Source organism: Nestor notabilis, unplaced genomic scaffold, assembly GCF_000696875.1.
Source record: "Nestor notabilis isolate BGI_N333 unplaced genomic scaffold, ASM69687v1 scaffold27722, whole genome shotgun sequence".
Classification (NCBI taxonomy): Eukaryota; Metazoa; Chordata; class Aves; order Psittaciformes; family Psittacidae; genus Nestor; species Nestor notabilis.
In genome coordinates, this window is record NW_009917429.1 from 341 (window position 1) to 15,679 (window position 15,339).

The 15,339-nt window shown below is 43.3% G+C and overlaps 2 protein-coding genes across 2 annotated transcripts in view; both read right to left on the minus strand.

Annotated features, from left to right (window-relative positions):
* Positions 1–2,979: 2,979 nt before the first annotated feature.
* LOC104401602 (apovitellenin-1-like) lies at positions 2,980–6,057 on the minus strand. The gene is made up of 4 exons (XM_010009230.1): positions 6,045–6,057; positions 4,556–4,654; positions 4,023–4,182; positions 2,980–3,402 (listed from the first exon to the last, which is right to left on the minus strand). The coding sequence occupies exons 2-4, from the start codon at positions 4,614–4,616 to the stop codon at positions 3,303–3,305; spliced, it is 321 nt and encodes a 106-aa protein (XP_010007532.1). The 5' UTR covers positions 4,617–4,654; positions 6,045–6,057; the 3' UTR covers positions 2,980–3,302.
* A 5,697-nt stretch (positions 6,058–11,754) lies between these two features.
* The window catches only part of ILDR1 (immunoglobulin-like domain containing receptor 1), a gene marked incomplete at its 5' end in the record, with an annotated part of 11,727 nt that continues 8,142 nt past the window's right edge, over positions 11,755–15,339 (minus strand). The window contains 2 exons of the mRNA XM_010009232.1: positions 11,755–11,796; positions 12,830–13,632. Coding sequence (XP_010007534.1) covers positions 11,755–11,796; positions 12,830–13,632 — 845 coding nt within the window. The remainder of the gene's footprint in view (positions 11,797–12,829; positions 13,633–15,339) is intronic.

Below are 15,339 nucleotides of genomic sequence, written 5' to 3' on the forward strand. Positions count from 1 at the left end.
TCTGGGCAACCTGTTCCAGTGCCTCACCACTCTCACAGTCCTTGTCATCTCTCCTTGGAAGGAGAAAACACCTTGCATTGGGGTTTATGCTATTGAAGGACTTGGCAAGGGCTGCTTGTCAACAAGGACAGGCATCACTGCTCAGAGCAGCACAGAGCCCAGGGTGCTTGCTCCTCAGTATGTATTAATGATTTTTCCAGAGTGTTGAAATAGGATGTGAGGGGAACTAGAAATGTACAAGCCAGACAGTTCTGTGCCATCAACATTCTGAGCCACTGAAAATGGTGCAAAGTATTCACCATAATACATACTTTCTGAGAAATAGTGTTATTGCAGAAATCGGGAACACATGAGGTGCTATTCATCCATCTCAGTAACAAAAAACTGACATTTCTTAAGATTCCATTTAAATGAACTCAGTTGAACCAGTTAAACCACAAGCTTTCCCAAAGCTGCTGCGTAAATGATGATTACTCACAAAGTTTCTGTGACATGAATCTGAAATGAATGCTTCACTTACAAAGACTCTCCAAGAATCTCAAAGCACTCGGGCACACACATCACTTGTGAAGTGATTTCCATCCCTATTTTACAAAGAAATTACAGTTTAAGCTCATTATTCCTACTGAAAAGTGGGAGTAGATGTGAAGTATTTTAACTTGGAGAGTAAAATGTATGCATCCCTCATTATCTGTCCCATGAGTTTGTCCCAGGATCCATTTTGGGACAAAATGCTTTTTTCCCCCTACTTGATCCCAACCGGAATGCTGTCTCAGCTGCTAGTTTCTGCCTTTAAGGAACTCAACAAAGGGTGGTGCCAATAGGACCAGGGTCAGAAGTGGCAGCTGGAGGTTGTCTACTTTGCTCTTCGTAGGTTGCTTTACATTGTAGATTGTACAACAGATTAGCCATCTTGAATGTTTTCTGCTTGCTTCTTCTTACTTCTTAGTTCTATCAATGCATAAAAATGCATAGATAACTATATGATCAGGAGATTCCATACAAATACAGAGATCTATGGGCTGATTAAGTTTTGCCTGTATGCTAAAATCAGTCAGATACCAAACAGCTCATCAGCATGGGCCTAGCTTGGATTTTTCTGGAGGTTACATTGTAGAAGAACAGAGGGTTATAATTAAGTGCGCTTAACAAAATATCAAAACTTAGTTTTAGCGTGGAATTCATAGCAGGTACAGCTCTGCTCCACCTGTGCAGCGATGCAGCACAGAAATGCCGCAGGGTCGCATTGATGAAGTCACACATCAGGCTCTGAATACAACATGAGCCCCCTATACTTTCCAATTTTTTTCCTACTCTTTTTGGCAGTGCATACAAATAGATTGAAAACACTGGAGAAATGATTTCCAGGACAAACTCTTAAGGGCATGGTCAGGCTCTTTCATATGACTCGTGACTTTCACTCTTTCAGAAAGAAATACTTCTGAAATGTCAAAAAAACAAGCTCCATCCTGAGAGAACTTGGAATGCTGAATTCTTGCCTGGAATGAGAGGGGGTTTAAGCTGCTGAGCTTCTCCAGCAAGGGTTGTATTTTGGAAAAAAGAAAGAAGGACTGAGCAGACAGATGCAAAACAAGCAGGTAGGAAATTATTTCTGTAGCAGAAAGAGCTAAAGGTCCTGGCTTTTTCATGCGGTAAACGCTTTTATCAGCCCAAACTGTGCTTTTCTAGACCTTCTAAATACTGGTGTATTTACTTAATACATATGCATGTACACATTCGTACGTGGCCAGGGAAGTGCAGGCAGTCTGAAAAAACCAGGCAGCGATGAGGAAATGTGCAAAAGAGCTCTGCAGAAGTGGTGAAGTAAGCGGAGAGGGAAGAACTTGCTGCTCTGCTCTGTGTGGGAGCACTGATTTTGTTCTGATTGTGCCTGTAGAGAGAACTGGTCCTGTTTAGCCTGGACAAGAGATGACTGAGAGGGGATCTTGTCAATGGCTACAAATATCATAATGGTGGGTGTCAAGGGTTACCACTTCCTGAGCTTACCTATAAGGATGTTATGGAAGACAGTGCTGAAAGCCTCACTGATGTCAAGGTAGACAATATCCACTGCTCTCCCCTCATCTACCCAGCCAGTCATTCCATCATAGGCGGCTATCAAATTGGTCAAACATGATTTCCCCTTGGCGAATTCATGTTGACTACTCCTGATAACCTTCTTTTCTTGTACATGCAAGAAGTACTCCTTCTTGCCCTTTTTGAAGACTGAAGTGACATTGGCTTTCCTCCAGTCCTCACGTACCTCCCCTGTTTTCCATGACCTTTCAAAGATAATGGAGAGTGGCTTAGTGATAACATCTGCAGCTCCCTCAGCAATCATGGGTGCATCCCATCAGGGCCCGTGGGCTTGTGGGTATCAGATTTGCCTAAATGATCTCTCACTCAATCCTTCTTGACCAAGGGAAAGTTTTCCTTTCTCCAGACTTTCTTGCCTCCAGGGTCTGGGATTCCTGAGGCCTGGCCTTGGCAGTAGAGACTGAAGCAAAGGTGATGTTCACTAACTCTGCTTTCTCTGTATTCTTTGTCACTAGGGCACCCATCTCGTGCAGCAGCAGTCCCACATTCTTCCTAGTCTTCCTTTTGCTACTGATGTACTTGAAGAATCCCTTGCCAGATTTAATTCCAAATGGACTTTAGCCTTTGTAGTTACATTCCCGCATTCTCTCACAACATTTCTGTATTCCTTCCAAGATTGATGGACAGTTCAGTTTACTGGCACTTGTTTTCCCAAAGGATCTGAAGTCTACTTAATTCTTACCTAATCAGGGAGCACAATCAGTAGGACTTAAATTTCGTGGTCTTCCCTGATGCAAGGTTAAAAATGCCTGAACAGTCAGGGTTTGCCTGACTACCGTTGCCTGCAACAACTTCTCATTAATCATAGCTACATTCTCTAGCAGAATGGGATGCCAAGGTGAATGTGGTTTTGTAACAGTCAATACAAACAGGAAACTTAAGGAAGTGTAACAACCAACATTTTTTTATTAGAAGGACAATGGCCAAGCCATTCAGGAGGAATTAATTCTCAGGATTTGGCTACAGAAGAGCAGTACAATCTCATTGCCGTCCCTATGCCCAGCAGCGGGGTTGTTTTCAGGGGAGCCTTCAGCAGACGCCTTCAGTCCTTTGGTCTTTGAAGCTGTGTTCCCTCTAGTGGCATTAAGAGGAGCATCGATTCTGTCTTACTGGCTGATCTTGGTCCGTAGTAGGGGCAGGGGGAAGGAGGACACTGCAGGGTGTTACCAACTCACATCAGGAAACACTGACTTGTCTTCATCTGGCTAGTAGCCTAGGACTTTTGTGTACCACAGATTCCTTATTTTTTCCATCAGCTGTTCAGCCAGTATACTGAGTTTAGTTGTTTCTCTGATGAGGAAGTTCCTGTAGGAGATGACAGTGTATGTGGTAAGATACACAAATACATGATGGTAATCTCTGTCTGCTGTTAGTTATCACACCGCCTGTCACTGAGAGTACAGAGCTTGTCAGCAGTCCTAGAGGGGCTCTCCTCAGAAGACAGGAATAGGCAGTATGTGTTTGCTATGAGTTACGTGGAACTGTACCTCCAGGGTCATCATGCTTTTGCTTTTGGGAGGAAACTTGTTCCCCTTCTTTGAGGAATATGTATTCACAGCTAGAGTAAATTCTGTGATTTGCATTGAGTGACAGCAGTGTACCCTGTCACCCTTCCAGGAGGGCTGATCCCCCACCAGACAGTGGCCCACTCCCTCACTACCCATGTATAAAGAGCAGTAATTGCTATCCCCACAAGCATTGCCATGATCAGTGTGCATCCCTGTGAAGAGTTTGCACTTTCACATGAAATCATATTGTCCCACTTCACTTTCCAGGACCCCACTCCCATTGTAGTCACATCAAGGTTTGGTTGCTGATTAATTTCCCATTAGGTGTCCCCATATAGGTACTTGATTAATCTGTAATTTCTCCCACTGCTCTGTCTCTTTTTTTACCCATGGCTATTGCGGTGTTAGTTTCCATACCTGGTCACAACAACTGTTTGAGTCTGGGCAGCATCTGCCAAGAACTGAGCGACTTTAGGGGACATCTTGTTCACAGCTTCATAGATGTAAGCTGCAACTGCATCAGGGATGACCAACCAGTCACGACGGTCTTTCTCAAAGATGGACTTTGAATGCACTTCTGAGAAACAGGAGGCAGAAAAACATGAGGCTTCTCCAGTCATTGTGTCGCTGATACCTTAGCCCCAAGCACAGTGGGAAAAGACTTGAAATTCTGAGGTTCAGGTGTCCCCCAGTGTTTGCTCTCACAGCATCCATCAGCACCTTATCACTAGGTCATAGGCCTCACATGGCCTTGCACCAGGTATGGACAGTTTTCATGCCAGACCCTTACCAACTTGATTCATGCTGCCAAACTCTGTATGTTTATGGTCTTGAACTGTATTGTTGGGCTTGAGTCCTATCTTATGAATGGGTTAAGCTTCTCTAAAGCAAGTGAGAACCTGTAGAGCTGAGCCTTGTCTCAGGCAGACAGAAAAGCTTTTCAGACTCACCAGGGATCGTGGTGCTAAGAAGCAGAATCAGAGCTATCACCAATGCCCTGGATTGCAGCATGATTTGCGGTACGAGTTCTGTTCTCTACACCCAGAGACCTGCTGGAATCAGCATACAATGTTTTGTTTGTTTTCAGAGAAATAAAATGTATCAGTTAAACACCAGGCTTTTGCAACAAACCTAACGAATAAATGAAGAAGAGAACAATAAAGATCACGGTGCATTTCCTCTGAAGAAGTGACGGAAAGATAATATAAAAATGTAAGTGTCCTTTTATTTGTATAATCACAAACATCCACAACGAATGATAGCTTTCAGAGCTCCAAGAAATATGTGACAGTTCAAGCTACTTTTTTATATGAGAGCTAATATTCCTTGTTTCAGCACATGAGCAAACCACTAAAACCGGCAGAGGTCAGAACTGGCTTACTCCACACATAAGTACAACTGAAAAATGCACAACAAGGGATTTGTTTGTGGTTTTTTATTTATAGATTTTTTTTTTGTTTAATTTGGTAAATTGCTCTAAAGAACATTGTGCCAATGAGTGCATCACTTACGATGATCATCTTAGTGACCCAGTCATCTGAGTATTTTGTCTTGCTCTAGTTGAGGAAAGACCCAACAACCCAACTAGGTTCTCTTGTCTTTTCCACACTGGGATTAAGGAAGCAGATAGGAGGCAGAATAAGTTCTCAAAAGGGAGTAAGTGCAAACTAGCTCCTTTATTTTATTAAAAAAGTCAGAATTGGAGGAACTCTTGAAAATTTGGTACCTGGTACATTAAAAAGATGACATTACATCTAAACAAGCTTTTCAAACACACTGCATTTAAAATATGTTTAGGTGTTAAAGTTTATACCCTGAATTAGAAGGCTGAATCAGTCAGAGAAAAATGAAAAAAACATCGCAGTGTTAGGAATTGCAATGGCAAAAAAGGCTGCAAGTTTATTACATGTGACTGCTTTGCTAAACCCTGTGCCAGGCAGCTGCAAGTCAATGCTCCTTCCAAAAGGTACCACTCCATTCACTAAACATTTGTTTAACAGCAGCAGTTGCTCCATTACCACCCTAGAGTCAGTGTTTCCCTCTGTAGACAAAAGGTATGAATTTGCTTCCCAAGAGCATAAATAGGTGATCTTACCTGCTTTAAAGCCTGTTGTTCCTATGGTGAAGGCAGCTGGGAAAAGTTTATTTATCTTCCAGCACTGAAACTCTGCAATCCCTATCATGGGCTTGACCATCCTACGAGTGTCTTATGGAGCATCCATCACTCAGCTTCAATCCAGGTCACCACAAGCACTCCCACCCTCCTCCATTTCATCAGTATTCCTGGCTATGTAGCGTGAGAGGGGCTCACACTTTGTCTTGCAGTAAGAAATAAGGCAAAATTGGGGCACAACAGAAGACCACCTCCACTCACTTCTCTATATCTTGAATACAACTGTCACAAAGTCCATACCACCCAGATGAGAGTTCAGCTCTTACCTGTCCTGCTTTCTCTCTTTGTCAGGCCGAAGCTGAGGTAGATGCTCATCTGAGACACTGTCATTTATGCAGAGCTAATATAGCCATAGCAGGGGGCCAAAGGTCCTGCTTTGTTTCCCCATTTGCTCTTCTGCAAACATATCCAACTCAGTGGGACAGGCAAGAAGCTGCGGAGGACTCTGGACCTGTTGTTGAGATTTGGTAATGGTCAGTCTGACCTGAGCCTAAGAGACATGGAAGGCAGCTCCTGGGTCACTGAGTCCTCTACTTTTGCAGGCAACCATGTCATTGAGGCCCCTTTCATAAGCTGACCAAATTCCACATAGTAGCTAGAGCTGGGCTCAACTTTCCTCACATTGTTTCTGTGGGAAGGCTTGTGCCCTAACCACACTGCTCTGACAGCTGGAACTTACTTGTGGCTATTCCAACAAATGCATTGACCAAATGGTGCAGAGAGCTAAGTATGCATCCCACTCATATTTCTTTTATTTATTTTCCCCATGCCCAAGTCTTTTTGCACACACTGACAAAATGGGCACACATCTGAGCCAGCTGCCAAAACCTACCAGGGGAAACATCCAGCTCCAGGGCCCCCAGCTCAGGAAAGACATGGATTTACTAGAGTGGGTCCAGAGGGCCAAAGAAATGATTAGGGGGCTGGAGCTCCCCTCCTTCTTATGAAGAAAGGCTAAAAAATTGGTGTTATTCATCCTGGAGAAGGGAAGGCTTCAGGGAGACCTTAAGGCACAGCCTTTCAGTAAACGGGGAATATAAGAAAGACAAAGTTTTTTTACCAAAGCCTGTAGCGACAGGACAGAGGGAAACAGTTTCAAACTGAAAGAAGGTAGATTTAAATTCAATAAAAGGAAGAATTCTTTACGATGAGGGTGGTGAGACACTGGAACAGGTTGTCCAATGACCCTGTCATTGCAAGTGTTCAGGTGTCAGGTTGCATGGGGCTTTGAGCTACCTGATCTAGTCAAAGACACCCCTGCCCAATGCAGGGGCAGGGTGGATGAGATGATCTCTAAAAGCTTCTTCCAATCTAAACCATTCTATGATAGCTTCTCCCCATGCTCCCTGGTCCTGGTCAGAAAGCGGCTGCATTGCCACTGTAGGATGTCTTTTCCCATAGCTCAAGTTCCAAGTGCCTGTTGGGGTTTCAGTCAGGCCAACCATCTGTATTTGGCACATGAAACCATTGAGCAGTAGGGGGAAGAGACAGAAAGGCTGCAACACTGAGCCCTATAGGGCAGTAGCTAAGGGGAATGGGGAGGACATGGGGCATACATTAAGCCTACTGTGTGAGATCAAACAGATCTCCATTCTTATGTTAACCATTTACTTATTAGGTGACTGCCACACGTGGGAAGTGTGAAAAGCTCAACCAACACCTTCATTTATGAACCAATCAAAATTTCTAGAAGGCTGTTCTTCTCATGGAGTTCCAACTACTTCAGAACCAAACAGTGAGTGTTCTTGTTTTACAGACACGGCAACCAAGTCAGCAATTTGTTACAGTTGGTCACATCATTAGAGGGCTGCCAATGGGTATTTATTCAAACTATCTTCTTTCTTAGAAAAACAAAGAAAAAGGTATGCCAAAATAAGAACAACCACCACAAAAAATCCCCCGTACAATCAATCCATTCTGCATTTTTGTTCTAAAAATAACAGAAAATTCTTACTAACATATAACAAGGTTAATTCCAGAAGTAAGAACAGACAATTTTCAGTTCCACTTCTGGTGCAAACACTAGAAAGCAAGTTACGGTCTAGGAAGAACACACAAGAGCAACTAGTTGCAAGTTCTCTTATATTTTAATTATACATTTGACAGTCATTGAAAAGAATCTACACACTTACCATCTGCTTTTATGGATGCAATAATATTCAGAAGACCAGCACAAGGCACACTATAGGCATTCAACTAAGCAGAAATAGCAAGGAGCAGTCATTACTTGTGGAGGTTAATTTAATATAACCTCAAGTGTTGTCTCTCTCCTATGTCAGGTTGACAAATGAAAGGCACTAAGCATATTAAGTGGGTGTTTTAAACTGATGTGCTGCTGGAGGTAGTAACACAAAGGGGGCTTAGCTACCCTGTGTAGCAATACGTACCACTGAAAAGCTTTGCACTGTGGTTGTTATCACGCCAGGTAACTTCCCCTGACCTGAAGTTAGCCTAACTTTAGCTAGTGCTGTCATGAATACAATCCCAGAGATAGCAACTGGGCTTTTCAGCACTTTCTACTGCCAAATAGGTACTTGCCAAGACCAGATCAATGATTGCACAAGAAGCAGCCCTTGCCCTCCATTCCTGGAATGGTATTCCAGAATGATAGGGGGTTCTGCAAATAAGCAAGAAAGCCAGATATTTCAAGTCCTTTCTTAATCAAATTAAAATTACATTACTTTTATCTCTCTTATGAATCTCTAATCTGAGGTGGAAAACAGCTGACAGGAGCAGCATGGACATCCTTATCTGCCCATGTGCAATGGTCACTAAATTAGTACATATTCATTTTAAATTAGGGTAACTCCAGTGGCCATTAAGGCACTTTATCTGAGACAGAAAATTCATTCTTGGGGGTAAGATATATCCCTTTAAGTGCATGACAGGAAGAATAAAAGTCGAGAATGGCAATAACTCCCATATGTGAAACATACTAATTTTTTTGTTTCCACTTTTCTGTCTGCTTGCAGTTGAAAAGCACAAATATATACATTCCCTTGTCATTATTTCACAGCCCACCAACTGGTGTTTTACCAACTGCAGTGGTCTCTGTAAACCTGTGTAAACACCAGTAAACTTGGTGCCATTTCTGCTTCCTTGCTGGATAATCTAAGCTACTTCTGTTGCAATTTAAGAAGTTAAGACTGAGATACAATCAATTTTCCCTGAAGAGTTTTGTTTAATGTTTCTATAAACATGAACAAAATGACTGAAGAGGAGCTCAGGTATGATAAAGATGAAACTCTTCAGACTTCACCCAGCACAAATTAAGTTCATACAATCTACAGTTAGCTACCCTAGCTCAATTATGGAGACTAGAGGAACAAACAAAGATGGAGGGTTCCTTCACAGGACTTGGATAAAAAGCACAACCTCTGCAGTTAGTGTGCTCATTCTACAGCAGCAAGCTTCAACAGCTCCTACTGCTACAGAGTCATCTAGGGTTTCCTGCTTTCTTTTCAAGAGTTTTCTTGCTGTGTGAGGGGGCTCTTGCTCTCGGGAAAACTTGCTGGATGCATATCGGCTTATACACAACTGAATGCGAAGGAAAGTGAACGCATCTTGGGATCTCGCCTGATGCGTCAGTAGCCTCTACTCTTGATGGAGAGAGGGGCAGCCCTTCCCTGAAACCTGGACATTTGAGCTGGGTTGCGATGACAGGAAGTTGTCCTGCATGATGCATGAGCCTATTGGAAGCATAAGAAGAGAGTCAAATTCCAAAACACCAATTTAGCTTCCAAGAGTAGAACCTGCAGGACCCTGGGTATCCGCTAAAAGTTGCTACAGGGCAATGCTGAAGTCAGAATAGAATGCTAGTTTTGGGAGAAGGAGACCCGTATTATTTTCTGTCATTCCAGTCACCATAAACTCCACCTAACTAATAAAAATACAAGCACATTATAGAAGAGGTTGTACATAAAGTCCTCAGCATGTCATAAGAATAAAAATGATCAACAGCCAGTGGCTGAGAACCAGATTCAAGAGTGATACTGGCTTTGCAAGTTCTGAGAACATGCTTAATTCCCTGTATTTCAGACGTAACTCATGGGTCAGTCACATAATTCACAGTTTGGATCTAATGTAGACAAGCACTAAGCTTAATACAGCCTTCCTTTCTTGAATTCAAACTTCGGAGTTAGACTTTTCACTCTTTTAGCTCTTCATTTGTGCTAGCTATCAACTGGTGGTGAACAGACCCTCTCTCTTCAAAAGTAAACCTCTGATTCTGAAACAAAGTCAACCAGAGAAGCTAGTGAGTCCTCCTGCTTTATCTCCATACACACAGTTAGAAATAAGCACTGCCAGCCAAGAAACTGTAGAAAAATGAGCACTTTTTGTAGTGGCCTTTGGTCAACCAGTAACTGCATCAGATATCCAGCTAGGGGCATTTGCTCCAAGCATGATGCTTCCCATCATTAGCCAAAGAAAAGAGAAAAAGGAAGTGGGCAAAGCGAAAGCCTCTCCCTGTCTTCCAAGGGAAAGCATAAACACATCAGTAGTTAGGACATTAAAGAACAAATAGTAGCAAGTGTCCCATGTGGCACTGGCTGGGAAATAAGCTAGGCAATGCAGGCATTGATAATGGCCAATCTAGTGCCTCTGTGTTACAAAATAACGTGCAAGATGCTCCAAAAGCTCCTTGCCAATGGCTGAGTCTCTTGAATCTAAGAAGTGCCTTTGGCAAACCAGTTTCCTGTGGAAGCAGCCAGCATCCAGAGAACCTCTCTTTGTCCAGCACATTTTAAATGAAAACAGTGGATGAATAACATCAAGGATAAATGGCAAGTTCTTCTCCTTCACAACTGGTCTTAGAGCATAAAGAAATTGTCTGGTCTATTTGCGAGGTGAGAGATGGGAAACCCCTGCAATCTAGCTACAGATCAGAGGCACCACATATGCGGAGCTGATTAAAGTGTCAGGGTAAGGATCAAGGACATTAATAAAATAGGTGACTATAAGACTTCTTCAAGCTCTTTATACCACTCCATGTATATGATACATGGCACAGAGAGCAAAGGGAGAATATTGAAGGCATAGAAGAGTACATGGCTTAGGAAAGATAAATCCACCAAAACCATGCTTCCTAGAGTTGAAGGAAATTCTGGTCCATAGCATGAGGCAGAGTAGTCAGTACTGAGCATGCTCAGTTGCTGTAGAGATGGCCAAACCCTGGTCAATTCAGCCCTTTAAGTTTACAAATAAATTCAAGCCTGGCTTAAAGGCTAGAAAAAGTGTCTTTTAAGGCCTGAAGGTATAAAATTAATGTAGGGCAGGTTGTTTCAGTCGATGTAAGGCAGATAAGCTGGTAATCTGTAGACCTGCTAGTGAGCAGTCAAACATCCTTCCAACTCAGTGATCCTTCTGTCTGGGAGAGAAAAGGCAGCAACTGCTCCAACTATGCTGAGCAGTCCGGCAGAAGCAGCAAACATTACGCATTCTGAAGCACACCAGAGGACCTCAGAAAGCAGATGCTGTGCCTTCCTACACCAGACTCCCAGGGGACTGGATCAAGTGACCTCTGGAGGCCCCTTCCGACCTGAATTATTCTATTCATAACTCTAATCATTGCAGCCCTTCTCCAGTAACCAGTGTGCAAAGGACCAGCATTCTATGAATTGAGGTCCCTGCAGTGTCAGGGCACCTAACAAAGACAACTGGTATTTCTCTTTAAAGATCGGGAATATACCATTTACTGAAAAATACCTGCTGTTTCCAATAGTACGTCTTGAATGGACCATAGCTCATTGCAAACCTAAGTTTCCAATTCACAGTAAGAACAAAAATGGGTTATGTTTTGCTTTCCTGGGCACTAGGCATATATCCTTTGGAGCTGTAAGTCTAAGTGGAAGCTGCTTCATCTGTGCCTTCTTTGTTTTTGCTGATTGCCTGTTCAATCAAGAGCAGCATCTCAACCTACAGAGGAGGAAACCTAAGAGGAGTCTGTTGAGAATCTTAGTTCTTTCAGTACTGGCATTAAATGACTATGCTTCTCCCACTGTGGGAACTTCCTCTGTCCTGCAAGAGAAAAGAAAAGATTCAGGACTAAGGAAGGATGAATGGAAATATTATGTCTTTCTACCTGTTCTGAGCACCATAACAAACCTGTTCATACACACACACATTGCAGCTGGGACTAGAAAAGCAACTCCTTCCGAAACTCAGAAGGGAAAATGGTAATGTGCAAAATACAGCACTTTGAGAAGACTCCCACCTGGTAAAATTCTGTGTATATGTGATAAGGGACAATTAACATTTTTTTCATTTTAAAACTCTTTAATTTTTAAAGGGGGAATACACTGTCTAACTTGGAGGCTAGCAACTGGATAGGAAGCTTCTCACACTTAGGCTGCTACCTGAAATCTAGTTCCAGTGTAAATATGACAATATGAACTGTGAACAGTGGCTGTTCACTGCCCGTATAATGCATGTTCAGTTCTCAGGAGCCATCCTCTTCCACCTGGCTTGGAGAATTACATATTTCTCACCACTAGAGCCACACATGACCTTAAAACCTATATCATGCAGCTTCAGACATCTTACCTGGACACTTTCCCATATGAACCATCTTAAAAATACCACCAGCATACTATAAAAATTAAATATTTGAGATATAGGAAATAACAGGAGAATCGTGAACATATTAAAAGACATCAGAGTTAAACCAAGACCAGAGAGGGTTGCAGAGGACACTTAGTATTGCTGCCTACTCTGGAAGTGCTTTCTCCCCAGACAGTGCCAGGAGAACAGCTATTCTAACACCAATGCATACACAGAGTATCAAATAACTCTAGGTGGGGACAGGAGTAAGATCATATAACACATTACACAGTGTGGGATGTGATAAGGGTCCTGCTTTGGCTGCTTACTTTGCCCCTAAACACACTATAGCCATGCAAGTCTCTTCACAGGCAAGCTCTGCAAGGCACTCAGTGCTCCTTACCCTCCATTTGAAAAGCCAAATGGCTGCAGAAAGTAACAAACATTCACTTTTACTCCCCAAAACCCACGTCTTCCCTTAGATGAAAAAGCAAAAAGGCAGCTGACTCACCGAGCGTGGCCCTGCACTGCCTTTGTGCTTCTTGTCCTGACCTGGGATGATTTCTAAGGAGCGATAACTGGGGGGTTTATCTTCTGGCCACTCCCGAGTCCGGCATCGCCGCCTGCGGTTTGTTGCTGGGAGATGAACTTGCTCTTCTGAGGAGCTCCATGACCCCCGGCGAGATGGGGGAGAGTAGCTGTGCCGACGCTGACCTGAGCTATTGCTTCTGCTAGTGTGGTGCTGGTAGTCTCGCCTCCCTGCGGGCTCCTGTCTCCCACCACGATGATGGCTGGAGCGCTCCTTGGCTTCCTCTGGATGGAAACTGTAGCTGCTGCTGCTGCTCTTGCCTCTGTCAGCCTGGCGTGGCGGTGACACATCCCGTCTGGAGTGCAGGGGCCTGCCATTGTAGACATCCGTCCTCTGCCTCTGAGGATGGTCTTCTCGCTGCCTGTCCCAGGGCTCCCGGCTGTAGCTGGAATGAGAATCCCCACTGGAAGGCAACGGCCACCTCCGGTTTTCCCTCCTGTCCTCTGCTGCAGAGTCCCAGGTTCTGGGCGTGCAGGCAGCTCTCTGTGGCCATGAAGAGTTGCTCCCATGGATGGAGATGTGATCAGTGAGAGGAGGTGGCATGATCTCGGAGCCCAGGGAGGACAGCAGGCTGGGTTGCACAGCCTGCCGCTGGTGGGAGGGCGGCTGCAGCTGTGACATGTTAAGGTTTTGGATTTCAGACTCCAGATAGTCCAAAACACCCTTGTTAGCAGAAAGCTGAGCTTGTGGCTGCATCAGTGGAAGACTGTTCTGAAGAGACACATCTAAGGATAAAAGCACAGAAGCACACAGCAAGTCAAGGGGAAACAATAAAGAGTACCATTCTGCACTAATGATCCTGGCTGAGTCCCTTTTGAGCCTCTCTTCTCCTGCTCCTCCTCACTGCAAGAGCTGCATGAGACTCAGGCACCACAACCAGCACATCCAGACCACACAAGCTAAGGTGCAAAGAATAGTACTGGTAAGCTGCAGCATGATCTGTGTTTTGGGCAGCAAAGGTAAGAAATCAAAGTCATCCATCACACCTGGAAATACAGTTTATGTATTTACAGAGAGGAATATTTTTTTACAGCATTGATACCAAATCAGAGAAAGTTCATAATGTTTCCTCTTATATTTCTTTGAACTGGATGAAATATAAAGCAATACTGAAAAGAAAAAGAAATTTTTATACACGTACACACACACATCTGTAGAGATTTAAATAGCAAATGGAGAAGTTTCTTCACTAGGAGACTGGTCCAGCTCTGGCACGGTTACCCAAGAAGTCATGGAAACCTTGGAAAAGGAGGTTTCCTTGGAAACCTCCATCCTTGCAGGTTTCCAAGTCCCACCCAGACAAAGCCGCAGCTAATGTGACAGACTGGTGATAGTCCTGCTCTGAGTGAGAGGTAAGCCCAGATGACCTTAGAGGTCCCTTCTACGAAACATCTGTAAAAAGCTGACTTGAAACAAATTTAAGGGAAACTTAAGCACAGGAGATTCAAGGGCTGTGGAAAACACAGGCTAAGAAACTGCCTGAGGAACGTACTCGCCCATTTTCTGCCAGCATGGATTTCCTTAAGAAGACTCGGTGTATTCTGTCTTAAATCATGGTAGCTCAGTCACCAGATCTTCCTAAGGAAAACTGGTGCCCCAACTAGGAAAAATGGTAACTGTAGAATTAATTAGTGGGCTAAAAAAGTATATTCTCAGACATCTTGAATCTAGTATTTAAGATGTTTGCAAACTATTTCTTCAAACAACAGTTAAGACTCATGAGACACAAAGTAAATCTGTGACTGCTGTATAGTGATGAAAAGCTAATTCCAGATGAAAAATATGTTATATTTATACGAGAAGTTATTATGTTGAATTCCCATATTTTCCCTGGGTGATTAAATAATACTACTGGTAATAAGTTATTTTATTATTTATTTCTCTGGGAATTCAGAGACTCCATCTTCCCTCTTCCATTAAAGTTACAAATTCGTACCACTAATACAAGTGATTTTGGGGCAGAACAACTGGAAAATTCTTCCTGGTTTATTAAAGAGTTCTTCATTTTTTGCTGCATGCTGGCTAGATTTATTCCACAGAAGGCAGTTTGCCCTTAATCATTTGAAGACTAGACATTTGATAAGAACTCAAACAAGCTGCACTTCACTTGTCATGTCAATTTTGGCTATAAGGAGTTGACCGTGACCAGCACAGAACAAAGAGACAGTACCCTCCTCTACCACATGAAGCAAGATAAGCTGGGTATATTTACCCTGCAGTCACTAGGGTGTAGCACAGATATACTTTAGTTAGTATTAAACTGCTTCACCAAACACTGAGCCTAGCAAGACATTTAAGATGACTTAGACCATATTTATCCACCCAGGCAAGTCTCATAGCACACTCAGATGTAGCAGAGCTGTCATGCTAGGACACGCAGTCATGCTAGGAACATCATACTCTTGTAGTAGAAAAGCTAAAGCTTCACTGCT